The following is a 16310-nucleotide window of genomic DNA, read 5'->3' as shown; positions in this document are numbered from 1 at the left end:
GGCTCTGGATCGTGGGGAAAAACGTGACCCCTGTTTGAAAGCGGCAAAGAACGTGGCTGAGCTGTGTCTTGACGTTTGTGGAGCACAGGGCAAGCGCCCCACACAGTCGCATGTTTCGCTGAGGAGACGCCTAAGCAAAGGGTTGGCGTGTGCCAGGAGCAACGCGGGTGGGGGCCCCCCTGAGACTCCAGAGCGGGCAGGTGGATGGAGGCACGGACTGTTGAGCCAGAGGACACAGAACAAAGAGCGGGAAGACTGTCCGACAGATGAGAGAGAGGAGCCAACATTAAGGGACCGTAGGAGCGGACGTGCGGCCAGGGGACGGGGACTGTCCCCTGGGACAGCGGGAATGAAAGCCGTCAAGCCTTCTCAGACTCTACCAGATGGGACGGTGGGCTTGTCTACAAACGTGTACTGGTTTTCCAGAAGAGGGAAGAATGTCCCCCAAAGGCAATTCAGAGGTCAGGCTGGCTCCTTGGTTTCAGTTTGGAAACTGCCTCAGTTTCCACAGGGCAGGCCCTGCGCAGAGCCTTGGGGGGGTCCTCACCCAGAAGGACCACGCACCGTGCACCACGGAGATGGCGCCGTGCCACGGAGGGGCTGGCGGGCAGAGCCTGGAGCCCAAGAGGGTCATCCTGGAGCCTGCCGATCTATGGAAGCTGCGTTGCTCCATTTTGAACACCGTCACCTCTGTCTTCTTTCTTATCGCTTCCTCAGGGAGTGGGAATTCTCTCTCCTACCCCTGCCCCGGCTTTGTACTCTGGAGGCACATCACTTGTCTGGCTCACGGGTTCCCACCTGCAGAGGAATTCTGCCTTAGAAGGAGCCATACCCCGAAGCTCCCCCATATCTGATTTTGTAAGATATTTAGATGCAACTCTGGATGTTAGATTTGACTGTTGATGCTGGAATTAGTGTAAATTTGGGGGAGGGGCTGTAGGGATGGAATGAATGTACTTTGCGTGGGAGAAGGACGTGAATCTTGGGGGAGGGACACAGGGTGGAATGAAACTGTCTGGGTATCTATGTCCCTCCCCCCTCCAGAAGCCTTAACTCCCAGTGTGGTTGTGTTTGGAGAGGGGGCCTCTAAGGAATAATGAAGGTTGGTGAGATCATAAGGGTGGGCGGCCAAAGAAGGTAAGTGACCCTATAAGAAGAAACAGGAGGGCTCTCTCTCTTTCCCTCACACACCCACCGAGGAAAGGCCACACGAGCAGCCGTCCGTCAGCCGTGCAGAGAACCCTCGAAGGACGCCAGACCACCAAACATGTCAGCACCTTGGGCTTGGGCTTCCGCACTCCAGAATTATGAAGAAATACATTTCTGTTGTTTAACGACACCGCCTCCCCCGTCTATGGTATCTTATTACAGCAGCCCAAGCTCACGCAATTGATTGTTCTCTTTTTTATTCTTTGTGATCAGCGTAAGGTCTTCTGATTTTCACCCACTGCCATGGGATGAATTTGCTGTCCTTTCTCGAGCTCCCATAGAACATTGCCTGCGTTGTTGACTTTCAGGCTCTCTTCTCTTGGCACTAATTGCATTCAGGCACTGACTTTCCCCATTTCGTCTTGGCATACGGCATTTACATTACCATTTAGGTAAAACTATGCTTTGATGTAGAATTTTTGCATTGTCATGGGAGTAAAAAAAAAAAAAAAAAAAAGAAGTCCTGTCTTCATCTGTGGCTGGCTTCTCTTGTCCACTGGTTATTTAGAAGGGTTTTCTTTTCTTTCTAAAAATACGGAGCTGATATTTCTCTTCATCTGGCGAATTAGATGACTTCTGAAGCTCCAGGATATCCTGCTCCCATATGAGAGGTCCCCAGGCGCAGGGGGTATTAGCTGAGTGTCGTTGGGGGCAGCCTCACTGCATCCTGGGGTTCCTGCAGTCCCCTCCCTGGAGTGTGGGGTGTGCGTCCTTCCTGGCCAGAGTGGCATACATGATGGGCTCTGCGGGCAGCTCCCCTGCCCGTGAGGAAGGGGGTGCACTTGTCTCCTGTTCAAGATTCAGGCTGTTCAGCTGGGCATAGGTCACATCCTGGGGGTCTTCAGATGCCGCAGCCTGGAGGGCGGGGAGTAGGAGTCAGGTATGTGACAGGTGGGGGAGCCGGGGTGCCAGGAGCAGCAAGAACCCACCTGACTGTTCTCTCCCACTTGTCTGTCCAACAATCCCTCCCAAGGGGGAAGGAAGAGTGGCCACCCCCACCCCTGAGTGGTTCCCCTGGGGCACAGTCACTCCCCTGGGGGACTCACTGTCACGGTTCTGCTGTGGGATCCGGGGAGGGGGGGTGGAACTCGTCCACTATGTCCTTCTTCACTTACCTGTCCACCTAGATGCCAGAGATAATTTTAAAACATAAATCGGATGAGGGCGCCTGGGTGGCTCAGTTGGTTGAGCGTTGGACTTCGGCTCAGGTCATGATCTCATGGTTCGTGAGTTCAAGCCCCACATCGGGCTCTGTGCTGACAAGCTTACAGCCTGGAGCCTGCTTCGGATTCTGTGTCTCCCTCTCTCTCTGCCCCTCCCCCGCTCACACTCTGTGTCTCTCTCTCTCCAAAATAAATAAACATGAAAAAAAAAAACCCAAACCATAAATTGGATCATGTGAATCCCTGGCTTGGGTACTTTTGTACTCATGTGACCTCAAGTAGGGTCTCAATCCTCACAATCACTATTGTGCAGTGCACAAACTATACAACCATCCCCGGCAGCACTACCATTATGGACAACCAGCAGTTAAAAGGAGACCGAGAAGAAGGGGCCCACGTGATGTCAGAAAAAAGCCACTGAGAAGTGGTGTCCCAGCAGCCTGCGTGTATCACCTTTCAAGAGGAAAGGTGAGGTCAGATGCTGCTGAGTTGAGGGATAGGAAGCTGGAGAGGCAGCCCATGGATTTAGCTAATTAACAAGGCTGTGCTGGGGGCCCTGGACAGGAGCTGGGGCTCACCCGACTGTCCATCTGTCTGTCTTCCTCAGGTTGGGACTCTCTCACCTCAGCATCTGGAGAATGAGAAGATTCTATTTCATGCCAAGATTCCTGAAACCCTGCAGTCCCACACGCCCCTCCCACCCTCAGATAGGGAGACTGAGGCCCGACAGGGGGCAGGGATGTACCTGGAATCACACAGATTTGGCAGTTTTCATGCGAAGCCCAGAACCTGTCCCAACCCCTCCTCCTAGCCCTTTCTCCCTCCTTCCCAGTTACCCTGCTTCTCCTCCTGGACAGGAGCCATGGAGTCGGAGCTGAGGGGAGGAAAACAGGGGCATTAGGCAGCAGTGAAGCGGCTACAGTCAGAGGTGGGAGGTTGGGGGAGGATCTTTGGGGAGAAATTACCTTTTCTGCAGGGCTCTGGTCTCAGCCTCAGGATGTAGAGCACCTGCACAAAGTTAGAAATTCGCTTCTAACCCACCCCACAACCTGGCCCCCGGGGCTGCATTAGGATCTCAGAGATCTGAGCCCTGACAAGGTTATACAGCCGCCGCCATCAATCTGGGATTCAGGGCCAACACGAAACCAAACAGAAAACACACAAAACACACAAAACACACTACACTCTAACACACAAAACGTGCATGGATGATTCAAATACATTTTCTTTTTCTAAAACTGAAAGAACATCTTTAAAAGTCTAGGTCTGGGGCGCCTGGGTGGCTCAGTCAGTTAGGCAGCTGCCTCTTGGTTTTGGCTCAGTTCATGATCTCATCGTTTGTGGGTTCGAGCCCCGTGTCGGGCTCTGCACTGACAGTGCAAAGCCCGCTTGGGATTCTCTCTCTCCCTCTCTCTCTGCCCCTCCCCTGCTCTCACTCTGTCAAAATAAATGGATAAACATTAAGCATATTTTAATAAAATAAAATAAAAGTCTGTGTCTGTTCTTGGGGCGCCTGGGTGGCTCAGTCGGTTAAGCATCTGACTTCGGCTCGGGCCATGATCTCACGGTTTGTGAGTTTGAGCCCCGCGTCGGGCTCTGTGCTGACAGTTCAGAGCCGGGAGCCTGCTTCAGATTCTCTGTCTCCCTCTCTCTCTGCCCCTCCCCCACTCATGCTCTGTCTCTCTCTGTCTCAGAAATAAATGAACATTAAAGTGTTCCCTCTGCCCCCATGCATTCACTAATTTACTCTATAAACTAGTGGATTTCCGTTATATTCAGTGCATTGTAATCCAATACTTGGATGCTCAGATTATTCTAGAGTTTTCCAAAGGGAGTTCCTTCCAGCTGGCTCCTGGGTCATTCTGCCCTGTCTCCATCATTCTTTGCGAATGTTTGCACTTTCTGGCACACTGAGATGCCCCGGCAGCCTCCAGTAGTCCCCCGTCCCAACCTGGAATAAAGAGTTTCTCCGATGAAACCTAATTCCTTCTTTTTATGAAACATTTTAAAGTCGATTTGTTTATTTTGAGAGAGAGAAAGAGAGGCAGAGAAAGAATCCCAAGCAGCCTCCACGCTGTTAGTGAGGACAGGGTTGAACCCATGAACCATGAGATCATGACCTGAGCCTATATCAAGAGTCAGATGCTAGGGGCGCCTGGGTAGCTCAGTCGGTTAAGCGGCCGACTTAAGCTCAGGTCATGATCTCATAGCCCGTGAGTTCGAGCCCCGCATCAGGCTCTGTGCTGACGGCTCAGAGCCTGGAGCCTGCTTCGGATTCTGTGTCTCCCCCACTCTGACCCTCCCCTGTTCATGCTCTGTCTCTCTCTGTCTCAAAAATAAATAAACGTTAAAAAAAAAAAAAAAAAGAGTCAGACGCTAAACTGAGCCACCCAGGAGCCCCTCCCCCCCCCCCATTCCTTTTACTACAGGACCGTATATAAAAGCCAGAACCTGGATGGTTGTTTGCTGTCAGTGTCTAGGTTTTATTGGTGGACATAGCTGGGACATACGTGTGCGTGTGTGTGTGTGTGTGTGCACCCGACAACCAACACACCCATACAGCTGTTTTGTGTCCGTCGATGTGTAAGTATATCTCTTAATGAGGTCCCACTGACACTTCCAATTGCGGTACAACGGCTCAGAGTTTTTTCTAGCCGCCTGCCTTTGCACATTTATAAATCCCTGCAGATCTTGAGCAACTGGGCTCCCTTTATCCCCGACATACTTACATATTTGCTCAAAGCAACTCATCTCCCAACTACTTCCGCATCCTGCTCCCACTCCTCACCGCTGTGACCCCTCCCCCCTGCTCTTGGCCGCAGGGAGACTGCATCCCTCCCAGAGCCCCCCCCCTCATCACCGGCGTGGTCCTTGGGTGTTGGGTGCAGGTACCCCCATGTGGGGCACCTGCTCTCATAACTGTGCTTCCTGGGAATCCTCATCTCTGTCCCAAGGAGGTTGTGATGGGAAGAGATTCCTAGACATTTTTTTTTTTGTTATTGTTCATTTTGGAGGCTTTTCCAAACTGAACACGTCTTTCTGTTTTGGTGCCCTATGTTGGCTGGTGCTCTAAGAAAAGCCACTTCATGTCTTTAGGGTAAGATCTCCCTTCTCAGCGAGACCAGACATCGCCATCCGCTTACCTGTCTTGCAGCATTTTTTCTGGCGCCGGAATCGGAGAAGGAGGAGGAGGATGAGGAGGGCAAGCAGCAAGATTAAGGTCACAGAGGCCCCGATCGCAATTTTCGGGTACTTTTCAAGACCTTGGACACAAGTGATGTCGTGAATGAACCAATGATGTCAGTTAACTGAGCACCTACTGTGTGTGGACCCGTGCTGGGGTCTGTGCATTCATTTACCGCTAATCCCCATTATAATCATGCACCAGGGGAAGGCCACCCCGCCTTCACCCATTTCACAGACGAGGAGACCAAGGCTCAGAGCGATCAGTCAGGTGCCTCAGATCCCCCAGCCAGGAAGCGGGTGACAGAGCTGGGATTTGAACCCAGGACTGTGGGCTCCCTGTGCCCTCCTCACACTGCCCACCCTAATGGACACCTGCTTCAGGCTCTGGGCTCCTACCTTGACTGGGATGGCCTGTTCCATCGTCCCCATGTGTCCTGCCCTCTCTTGTAGCCAGAGGTGAACACACCTCCTATTGTCAGAGGCTTTGGGGTGCTCAGAACCGGGCCTGCATGGGACGGACTCCGTGCCTTCCCAGGTCCAGCCAAGACCTGTCCTCCCCGCTGCAGACCTCACACTCACAAGTGGGGCCGGTCTGGGCTTTTCAGCATGCCAGTTCCTGCACACCCCGTGGGTCTGTTCCACACAGAGGAATATTATTTCCAAGATCCCACCTAAACCTCTCAGCAAACCCGTGAGGGAGACGGTAGGAGATGCATTTAGTAAGGAGTGAAGTGGGGACTCAGACAGGGAAAGGACTTGTCCGCGGACCCACAGTCTGGAAGTGGCTCATCTGGGATTTACATCCCCTAGAGCCTGACCGCCAAGCCCTTGTTTGTTTCTGTTTGATGCTGATTTCTTTCCATCAGGGCTGCCTGGGTAAGGCCAGGCTGAGCACCACAGGGCTGGCAGAAGAGTACTGGGGACGTCACCAGCATCACTGCTCTGCTCTTCTGTGCACCCTGCAACCCACACTGTGCACCTTCCAATCCTACAGACCTAGGGCAGCGCCCCTACGGGGTCAGAGAGGACATGACCATGAAATCTGAGCCAGGACTCTCCCCTATCACAAATAGAGAAACGGAGGCCCTGATGGAAAGGGACCTGCCCCAAATCACCGTCTCAGGGAGCACTGAGAACTCTCCCCTCAAAGGGCCCTACCATGTACATCATAAACCCAGGGAGGTGAGGTGGTGAGGCTATCCGAGCTCCTCACTTCAGCCTGGCTCCTGCTCCCCCCGCTGGGCCCCCACCCTCTCCCTCTGCCACGGCCACCCCAGCCCTCCTCTGTCGGCTTGGAGCCTGGTGGTCTCCCTGGCATCTTTACTGGACTCCCAGCCCCCTTGGACGCAAGATGGTTTCTGAGCATCTCAGGGGGAGGTAGATCCTCTGAGAGGCTCTCAGACTCCCTGAGATTGTCTGTACTCCTTCTGAGCAAAGAGGCCCCAGTGACTCACTCTCTGTGGAGCCAGGTCCTGTGGGTGGGGGGCTGGGGCCCCCAGAAGTTCCTGGGAAAGAGACAAGAGGAGGGTAGGGGGCTGGAGCTTCCCAGACAGACCCCCTCTAGGCTCAAACTCTTCTGGTGGATCTGCCCTGGAGCCCCGAAAGACCCTCCTGCATCCACCTGGAGCTCCTAGTGATGGGCTTGTAGGAAGGGGCAGGGGTGGGAGGACCCCGTGGCCCTCCATTCCTCTGAGGGGTGGCTGTCCCTCTGGATGACCCTCCCTTGCAACCCCTCATTCTCAGCCTAGATCGGGGGTGTCCCACACAGAGCCTAGAGGAGACCACAGGAACACATATGGGACAGGTTCTCACCTGAGACCAGGAGCTCCAGGGGCTTACTGGGGTAGGACCACATCTGGGGGGTTTTGCTGAAATAGCCATAGCATCTGAATGTCCACCTGACGTTGGGGGTCACGGGGCCCACAGGAAACAGGGCCTGGAACTGCCCACTAGTGGGTCGCTGGGAGTCGAGGGTCGACGAGGGCCTGGGTTCTCCTTCCTTCCACAGGACAAACCTGTCAAATTTCTCCCATGAGGCACACTGGAGGGTCACCTTCCCTCCTGAGGTCACGACAGGGCTGGGCAGGGCTGAGAGACGGGGTTTGCCATGGAATCCTAGGAGAGGAGGAGGGGGTATGTTAAATGGGGCTCAGATTCCACTCCCCACAATACCCCCAGGGCTGGACTGTGAGAGGGAGACGCTCTGGGAGCAGACCCCCTCCCTGAGGGCAGAGCCTGGGGCGGGGACCCTGAGGGGGCTCGCACCTGTCACCACCAGCTCCAGGGGGTCACTGCGCTCTGACAAGCCAGCGGGGCTCCGATAGGAACAGTGATACCGTCCTGCAGGTCTATCTGTCATGTGTGTGATGGAGAACTTGGCCGTGTTCCCAGGCTTCTTTGGGAAATGAACATCCCAGAACCCTGAGTGTTCCTCTTTATCCAGAAAGAACACTTGGGCCTCCAGGATTCCCTGACACCAAATGGTCACAGCACTACCTCGGGGGACCACAGAGCCTGGCTCAGCCCAGATGGAGGGTTTGGGGAGGGTCCCTGGAAGGAAACAGAGGCTCGGTCACAAGACCTTCCCCACCCCCAGTTCCCAGCTCAACCCCAAACCCCCAGACGTCCCTCTCCATCCGCCCAGAACTGCTGTTCTCCATTCCCAGCTGACTGGTGGGTGACCCCTGTCCTCTGTGAGGAGGTGGGATGGAACACATGGGGACACACTCACCTGCCTGCGCTTGGGTCCTGGGTTCCACACTCAGACCTGGAAGAGAGAGTCCCTGTGAGAGGATGGCCCCGAGTCCTGAGCAATACCCCTCCTCCCGATGACCCTCCTGTGCCTGAGGTCTTTGACTGCCCAGGGCCTGCTTGTGGGGTGGGTCCCTCCCAGACTAGGGCATCCTCTCCCCTCCTGAGATCTCACCGAGGAGGAGCAGGGCCGTGAGGGTGGGGGTCATGGCGTCTCTGCCTCTGGCCCCGGCTGTGCAGAGGGAGGGACCTTGGTGCTTGGAGGACAGACAGAAGCACAGGGTGTGGCCACTTGGGGGCTGGTCTGCCTGGTGATGGGGTTGTCACGTCAGCAGCCCCACAGGAAGGGGAACAGACTGTTTCCAGGGGCCCAACTCTGGTGTCCATGATGGTGCAGCAAGTGGACCCAAGGCTTCCTGAGATGTCCCATCCAGGTGAGGAGACCAGGGCACGTCCTTCCCTCCCAGAGCCTCCCCTACGACTTCTCCTTCATTCTCAGCACATCCCCGGGGGTCTTCACCTCCCACGGGGTCCCCAGGCCCCAGAGATGCTGCAGGGGGTGTGGGTTCCGGCTCCTCTGCAGCCTCATGTCAGTGCAAACACAGCTGTGACATTTCTGCATGGCTCAGGTCAAGGTCACCGTGGTGATGCACACAGAGGAGAAATATAGCGAAATAGAGAAGGAAACGTAAACCCTCTCCTGGTCCCAGAGTGTGGGCTTTCTTTCTGTCACAGCCTTCATGGACTTCTCTATTTTCCTATGTCAACATCCACCTCCACTTCCTGGGAACACGCCCATGAGTCCCTCCTGTCTCTCAGTGCCCCTTGTGTCTGGGGCAGAGTCCTCCTTCCCCTTCTGGGGCCCTGCATGAAGATGTTTATTTATTTGGGTTAGAGCTCTGATGTCGGAGGACGTGGTAACCTTTATCTAAATATTCATCTATTACCCGGGGTGTCTGGGTGGCTCAGTCAGTTAAGCGTCCGACTTCAGCTCAGGTCATGAGCTCACAGTTTGTGACTTCGAGCCCTGCGTTGGGCTCTGTGCTGACAGCTCAGAGCCTGGAGCCTGCTTCGGATTCCGTGCCTCCCCCTCTCTCCGACCCTCCCCCATTAGCACTCTGTGTCTCTCTCTCTCAAAAATAAATGAACATTAAAAATATTTTCAAAAAATTAAAGGAGATATTTAATTTTTGATGCAAGAATATGGCTCATGTTACAGAAATATAGGCAATTCGTGAAACGATTAAGAAGTTTCAGAGATGAAAATCCAATAAAATCAATACATTCAAAAAATCCATTCCAGGGGTGCCTGGGTGGCGCAGTCGGTTAAGCGTCCGACTTCAGCCAGGTCACGATCTCGTGGTCCGTGAGTTCGAGCCCCGCGTCAGGCTCTGGGCTGATGGCTCGGAGCCTGGAGCCTGTTTCCGATTCTGTGTCTCCCTCTCTCTGTGCCCCTACCCCGTTCATGCTCTCTCTCTGTCCCAAAAATAAATAAAAACGTTAAAAAAAAATTTTAAAAAAAATCCATTCCATTAGGGACGAGGCAGAGCTGAAGAGCCATTTATAAAACTGGAATACAATATTGAAGAAATGTTCCAGAATGCAGCATACAGAGACCACAAAGGGAAATTCAAGATACTTAGGGAATAGAACGAGTAGGGCCAATGTCCTATGTGTTGTGTCGGAAGGAAAGGTGTCAGAGGGCAACCTAGCAACAGCTGAAGAGAGACAACTGAACATTTACAGAGACCAGGAGACAACACCCCACTGAGTGTTAGGATGCATATATTTTTAAATTTTTTTAACGTTTATTTATTTTTGAGACAGAGAGAGACAGAGCATGAACAGGGGAGGGGCAGAGAGAGAGGGAGACACAGAATTGGAAGCAGGCTCCAGGCTCCGAGCCATCAGCCCAGAGCCCGACGCAAGGCTCGAACTCACGGACCGTGAGATCGTGACCTGGCTGAAGGCGGAGGCTTAACCGACCGAGCCACCCAGGACCCCCCCCCCTTTTTTTTTTAATTAAAAAAATTTTTTTTATGTTTATTTATTTTTGATACAGAGAGAGAGAGAGCATGAATAGGGGAGGGTCAGAGAGAGAGAGAGGGAGAGACAGAATCTGAAGCAGGCTCCAGGCTCTGAGCTGTCAGCACAGAGCCCGACGCGGGGCTTGAACTCACAGATCGTGAGATCATGACCTGAGCCAAAGTCAGAGGCTCAACCAACTGAGCCACCCAGGCGCCCCTAATTTTTTTTTAACGTTTATTTATTTTTGAGACAGAGAGAGACAGAGCATGAACAGGAGGATGCATGTATTTTTAAATGACATGCACCGGACCCTTCGTTGTAAATGAAGAAAATGGAGATGCGTTTGAGGGGGTAAGAACTTTGCCAACGTCGTCCCTCTCCAGGTGGCACGGTCAGGGTCTGAACCAGCCGACGTGGAAAGGGAGAGTGGTGAGCGGGGGCCCACTCAATGCCAGCCAGCTGCAGCCCAAGGGCGCTCTCCACTCCCCACGTGCGAAAACCCACACCTCCCTGCACACCGCGGCCAGATATTTTGTGCAGACTCAGAAAACAAACCGGGGTCTGTGGGCAAGAGACAAGCCACAAATATGTAGCAAAGCAAAAGAGCGGTTCCAGCAGCAGCCTGGTGGGTTGCAAGAACCAGAAAGGAAATACAAGCTCACGAATTTCGTAAGAAGGAAGGACGGATGAAAACTATCTCCTGCCTGAAGAAAACAACTAAAGATTTACGGAGGTGAGCACCACCTCAGATGCTAAAACGGCCACGCAAAACTCCGAGGACCGTGGGAGTCAAGGACACGCATCACCACCAAAAGATAAGGACAGCCTCCCAGTAACCGAGCTCACACTCGGACTTTTGCAACACAGCTGACGACGGTTTCAAAACAGCCGCACTGAGGAAACTCATCGGGCTATGGGAACACACAGAAAGACAAAGAAATAAAGAGAGCTATAGGTGAACAAAAAGAGAAATTTAACAAAGAGATAGCGGTCGTACAAAAGAACCAAACACAAATTCTAGACTAGAGGAATTCAGTTAATGAAATTAAAAAAAAAAAATGCGGGGCGCCTGGGTGGCTCAGTCGGTTGAGCGTCCGACTTCAGCCCAGGTCACAATCTCGAGATTTGTGGGTTCGAGCCCCGCGTCGGGCTCTGGGCTGACGGCTCAGAGCCTGGAGCCTGCTTTGGATTCTGTGTCTCGCTCTCTTTCTGCCCCTCCCCCGCTCATGCTCTGTCTCTCTCTCTCTGTCAAAAATAAATAAACATTAAAAAAATGTTTTTAATGCACTGGAGACCCTCTGTGGCAGAATGGAATAATTAAGGCTACAGAAAAGGAAGAGAGAGGGAGAGAAGTGGGCAGAAAACTTATGTAAAGAAATAACCGAGAAGGAACGGTTTTCGATGATAGATTCTGTAAGGGTTAAATTGTAGTGTAGGGCTAACCTGTAGCCTTAAGAAATAACAGCTTAGTTTTAACACTATAGGTTAAGAGATAACAGCCTTAGCCTATCAATCAAGGGATGTGATTAGTGTTTGATCGGATTGGGGCAAGGGCCTGTTTGAACTGTTTCCACCTGGGAACTATTCCTTTGTTCTGTTCCCAGGTGATAATAAGACGATGTGGTCGGCTATAAAAACTCTGTACCCTGGCTGTTCGAGACCGCACTCTGGTCAAGAGTGTCGGTCCCGATCGGTGTGTTTGTCTTGCCTCTCATTGCGATAAATTGAATTTTCTCTCTTTTTTTCCCCCTTTAGGTGGTCTAACTGAAAGTTTGTCAATTTGGTTTCTCTTTTCAAGTAACAAACTCAGTTTCCTTGATCTTTTCTTTTTTCTTTCTTTTTTTCTTTCCCTATTACATTTATTTCTACTCCCATCTCTATTTCCTTCCTTCTGCTAACTTTGGGATTCATTTATTTATTTATTTTTTGTCCTTCTAGGTTTGAGGTTGGGTTGTTTATTTGACATCTTTCCAATTTCTTAATATATGCATCCATGACTATAAACTTCCCTCTCAGAAGTGCTCTTGCAACAGCCCATAGGTCTTGCCCTGTTGTGTTTCCATTTTCGTTTAGGGATGTTTTTTGCTCCTGTTACAAATGTTTTCTTGGGTCACGTGTTGTTCACCAGTGTTCTGTTGAGCACCTGCAGCTTCTGGAAGGGACACAGCCCTGCTGACACCTTCACGTGGCCCGGTGGGACCGTGTCAGGCTTCTCCACACAGAACCGCCCGGGCATAAACGAACACTGTTGTCAACACTGAGTTCGTGGCGGTTTATTTCACAGGAAGCTGGAAGAGTGGAAAGTGGGGTACAAAGCTATAGCTGGAACGGGCTGACTTCCATCCAAGAAAGGAGGTAAGTAGCAGGATGTGTCTGCGGACTTCCCTTTCCACGGATCATGCGTTCCATCTGAGAACCCGGAAGTAACAAAAATAGCCACCTGCACTATGTGGGGGCGTGGGGCAAAGGGGAGGGGGTGAGGAGGGTCATCTCGAATGTCCCAATTCGGGGAGTTTTCGCTTTTGAAACCTACGAACGTCCTGCACGTTCCAAAACACAGTTAAATCATACAAGACGGGGAGAGCACACTCTGACACGAATATGAACACGTCAAGGTAAAGATACGCTTACACCCGATTAACAACAAAGCCACAGGGCGAAGCGAAAATGTAATTACGTTAATTTATCAGGAGCAGGGATTTGAAGTAGGAGAAATACAAGTGTAACCTAAAAAGTCCATTGAGGCCCCTGAATGGCTCCGTCGGTTAAGCATCCGACTCTTGATCTCCGCTCAGGTCTTGATCTCAAGGTTGTGAGTTCAAGCCCTGCACTGGGCTCCATGCTAGACATGAGGCTTCCTAGAAGAAGGATGGGAGGGGATGGGAGGGGAGGAGAGAGGAGAGGACAGGACAGGACATCACATCGAGGCTGGGAATACCCCCGTGAAAGCACACTACCCATCCTCCCTGAGTGTTAACTGGCTCCCTAAGGAACAAAAAAGCCCAGTATCCTGAGTTCACATAACCTGCACATCTTGTTCTGTAAATACGGTTCCCCGGTAAAAGAACTCTTGCAGAAAAGGTGGGTTCCTGGTCCAGGGCAGGAGGGACACGAGATGAGTCTGGGACTCCACTGAATCCGGAGAGCAAGACAGAGCTGATGATGCGCCGGGTCCCCTCGGGAAGCACAGCGCCGGGCTCAGAAGCGCCTTCCACGGCCGAGTCTGGCAAGCCGAGTGCCAAAAAGTGCAACGAGGACGCTCCGTACTCCGGGCAGGAGGCGGGGGCCCTGGCAGGCAGCCTTCCTGTCCTTCGTGCTGAGGACAGTGCTCCGGGGGAGACGGACACAGTGGGGGGGGGGGGGGCGCACAACTGCTGAAGAGAAGTCTGAGCGTGGCCCCTCCATCCCTCTGTGCTGAGAGAAAGGACACCGGAGAACCACCGCGCCGAGCCCTGCCTCCTGCAGAGATGCAGTGACGCCTGGGAAGGTCGTCCTTCATCCTGTATCCCGGCCACACTGGGACCAGCGCTGCGCACAAGCCCCCGGCCCCTGCAGAGCCGCAGAGATGGGGCCCAGGCCTCCAGAAGGCGGCCAGGCTGGGCTCCGGGCACTGGTGGTCAGAGTGTGGTATGAGAGTCAGGGACTGAGGTCGGAACGCTGGTCAGGAGAGGTTGGCACCGGAATCCGTTTCCAGAAGCTTGGGAGACCAGGCGTCTGAGACTCCTCCTCTGCCGGAACACAGGAGCGCAGAGGGGGACACTTCCGGCAGCAGGTTCATTGGGATCGTTAAATCCTGGGGGGTCAGAACTCTGACGTGGATCTGAGCCCCCCCCCCCGCCCCCTCCTTCCTGGAGACTCAACCCGTTTCGCTGCCTTTTCCAGCTGCTGGAGGCGCCCACCCTCCTGGGCACGTGGCTCCTTCCTCCGTCTGTGCAGCCCACACCTGCCACTAGGGTCCTCACTCAGCGCCAGAGCTGATGCTAATTATTGGCTTCCCTCGTCCACACCTCAGGAGCCTGCGGCTGTACTGGCGAGTGTGGATAGCGCCGGCGTGGACGCCAGGGCGCACACCCTCCAAGGCCCAGCTTCCGTTGCTTCGGCCTGCGCACACCGCGCTGGCGTCGCCGGGTCCTTCTTCCCGCGCGCGGGGCGCTGGGACCGCCGGCTCAGTGAGCGATTCTGGGCTCACTTTCCGGGGAACTGCCACCCGATTTACGCTCGCCGCGCCCCTGCATTAATTAGGGTTCCGGTTTCTCCACCTCCGCCCGGCACCTGTTACTTTCCCTAAACAATGTTCTAGATATATACAAGCCATCCCAGTGAGCTTGCGGAGAAAGGCACAGAGCGCCCGGGGAAGAGAAGAACAGGGACGTGTGGAGACCCATGGCGGGTGCAGTTGGGGGCCTCCCTGAGTAAGGCGGGTGACAGGTGTCAGTGAGAGCCGGGGGGCCCGTTCCCGGCGGGTGACAGGTGTCAGCGAGAGCCGGGGGGCCCGTTCCCGGCGGGTGACAGGTGTCAGCGAGAGCCGGGGGGCCCGTTCCCGGCGGGTGACAGGTGTCAGTGAGAGCCGGGGGGCCCGTTCCCGGCGGGTGACAGGTGTCAGCGAGAGCCGGGGGGCCCGTTCCCGGCGGGTGACAGGTGTCAGCGAGAGCCGGGGGGTCCGTTCCCAGAGGGCAGCTGGGAATGCGGGGCCGCAGGATGGGGGAGGCGGGAAGTTACACCCTGGAGCCCTCCACTGAAATGTCAAATCGAAGCCCCCAGATGCTGAGATCACCAAAGGGAGAAGCGCGAGTATCGCTTAACGGCCTGAGCGGAGCGCTTGGAGCCGCTGAACTGGGGGTGAGGGGGAGGAATAGAAAAAGGGGGGGCAGGTGTGGGGTGACACGGGACCCTGTCTGAGAACCGCGGGGGACTGAGGAAGCAGTGGGGCAGGAGGAGAGGCACCCGTTATGTGCATCAGCCCCGGAGGCAAAGCTGGGACAGAGCCTGGCTGACTTGGGAGAGGCGGGGACAGTGGGGACAGTGGGGATGGAGGGCTATGAGGATAGCAGATCCTGGCGGGGGTGGAGCCCAGCGGGAGGTGCTGGTGGGACCCACAGGACTCTGAGGGATGGACGTGGGGCGGGCTCAGGGGGACTCAAGGACCCCATGTGTTCTCTCACCCGGGGCTGATGGCCCTCAGAGAAAGGGGAAGAGGGAGCTGGCGACAGTTGTTGTGGGCGAGAATCTCAGCCTGGCGGGCTGGGCTGGACCTGAGGCGTCCTCGGGGATCTGCAGCCAGGGGCTGTCCTCATGCAGCTGAGGACAGCTGTGGTCTCTGCACCTCGGGGCCTGGGTCCCTCCCGGAAGGAGCAGGACTCCTGTCCAGGGCTGCCCCAGAGAGCGTGTGGACGGGACTCGCCCTCCTGCGCGTGGATCGCCTGGCGAGGCGGAGCGCTGCAAGAGAAGCCTGGTGAGGGACACAGTAGCCACCGGTTCCCTCCCCGGGGGTCAGCGTGCTGCCGACAAGGATGTAGCCGTGTGACCTTCACACCTCCCCAAGTCAGCAGGACCCCCCCCTCCCCCAACATAGCTGCCTCCCCTGTCTCTGGCTGCAGACAAGTCTCTGGGACTCCCAACCAGACGCCCCCCTCGCCTTGCCTGTGTCTGGCCCCCCTCGCCCCCCGCTGTCCCAACCTCTAGCACACCTGTCAGAGGCCCCGGGCCCCACACTGCTGGCTCAGGCCCAGGGGACAGAGCAGCAGGGCCTGCAGAGACCGTCCTCCCTGAGGGCCAAGTGAGGTGAGGCCTGGCCCCCGCTGGCGTCTCCACCCCCCTGCCCCTGCCCTCCCCACTCACTTTACCGCATCCAGGGAAGTGGATGGGGCTGTGGGACATCTGTGCGCTGTCCTAGTCCTGGGGCGGCTGGACAGGGGCCTGCGGGTCAGGACGCGAGCAGGAAGGGCTGTGAGGGCCTGGTGTCTGTGGTCTCAC

General features: G+C 54.7%; 1 protein-coding gene and 1 long non-coding RNA gene across 6 annotated transcripts; both read right to left on the bottom strand.

Annotated features, from left to right (window-relative positions):
- Positions 1-1389: 1389 nt before the first annotated feature.
- On the bottom strand, positions 1390-9271 carry LOC125153035 (leukocyte immunoglobulin-like receptor subfamily B member 3). Of its 5 annotated transcripts, XM_047835896.1 has the most exons (11): positions 8485-8765; positions 8290-8325; positions 7824-8108; positions 7371-7673; positions 7013-7063; positions 5516-5635; positions 3338-3380; positions 3209-3246; positions 2951-3003; positions 2325-2332; positions 1890-2064 (listed from the first exon to the last, which is right to left on the bottom strand). In XM_047835896.1, the coding sequence occupies exons 1-11, from the start codon at positions 8516-8518 to the stop codon at positions 2034-2036; spliced, it is 1002 nt and encodes a 333-aa protein (XP_047691852.1). In that variant the 5' UTR covers positions 8519-8765; the 3' UTR covers positions 1890-2033. The 5 variants fall into 5 exon arrangements, with proteins under 5 accessions (XP_047691853.1, XP_047691850.1, XP_047691849.1 ...); XM_047835897.1 differs by lacking the exons at positions 2325-2332; positions 8485-8765 and adding an exon at positions 8830-9271 and having other exon boundaries at positions 1390-2064; XM_047835894.1 differs by lacking the exon at positions 2325-2332 and having other exon boundaries at positions 1390-2064; positions 2996-3003; positions 8485-8760.
- A 3324-nt stretch (positions 9272-12595) lies between these two features.
- LOC125153749 (uncharacterized) lies at positions 12596-16310 on the bottom strand. The gene is made up of 2 exons (XR_007147553.1): positions 16176-16310; positions 12596-15773 (listed from the first exon to the last, which is right to left on the bottom strand). It is a non-coding gene; the product is annotated as an uncharacterized LOC125153749 (long non-coding RNA).

Source organism: Prionailurus viverrinus, chromosome E2, assembly GCF_022837055.1.
Source record: "Prionailurus viverrinus isolate Anna chromosome E2, UM_Priviv_1.0, whole genome shotgun sequence".
Lineage (NCBI taxonomy): Eukaryota > Metazoa > Chordata > Mammalia > Carnivora > Felidae > Prionailurus > Prionailurus viverrinus.
This window is presented reverse-complemented; position numbering and strand designations above follow the sequence as displayed.

Coding starts and splice junctions, on each gene's coding strand:
- LOC125153035 (XM_047835893.1), bottom strand. CDS start 8,518: ATGACCCCCACCCTCACGGCCCTGCTCCTCCTCG. Junction 7,064..7,370: donor CCTGGAGCTCCTGGTCTCAG/GTGAGAACCTGT, acceptor TCTCTTTCCCAG/GAACTTCTGGGGGCCCCAGC. Junction 2,065..2,950: donor ACAGACAGATGGACAGTCGG/GTGAGCCCCAGC, acceptor CCCGCCCTCCAG/GCTGCGGCATCTGAAGACCC.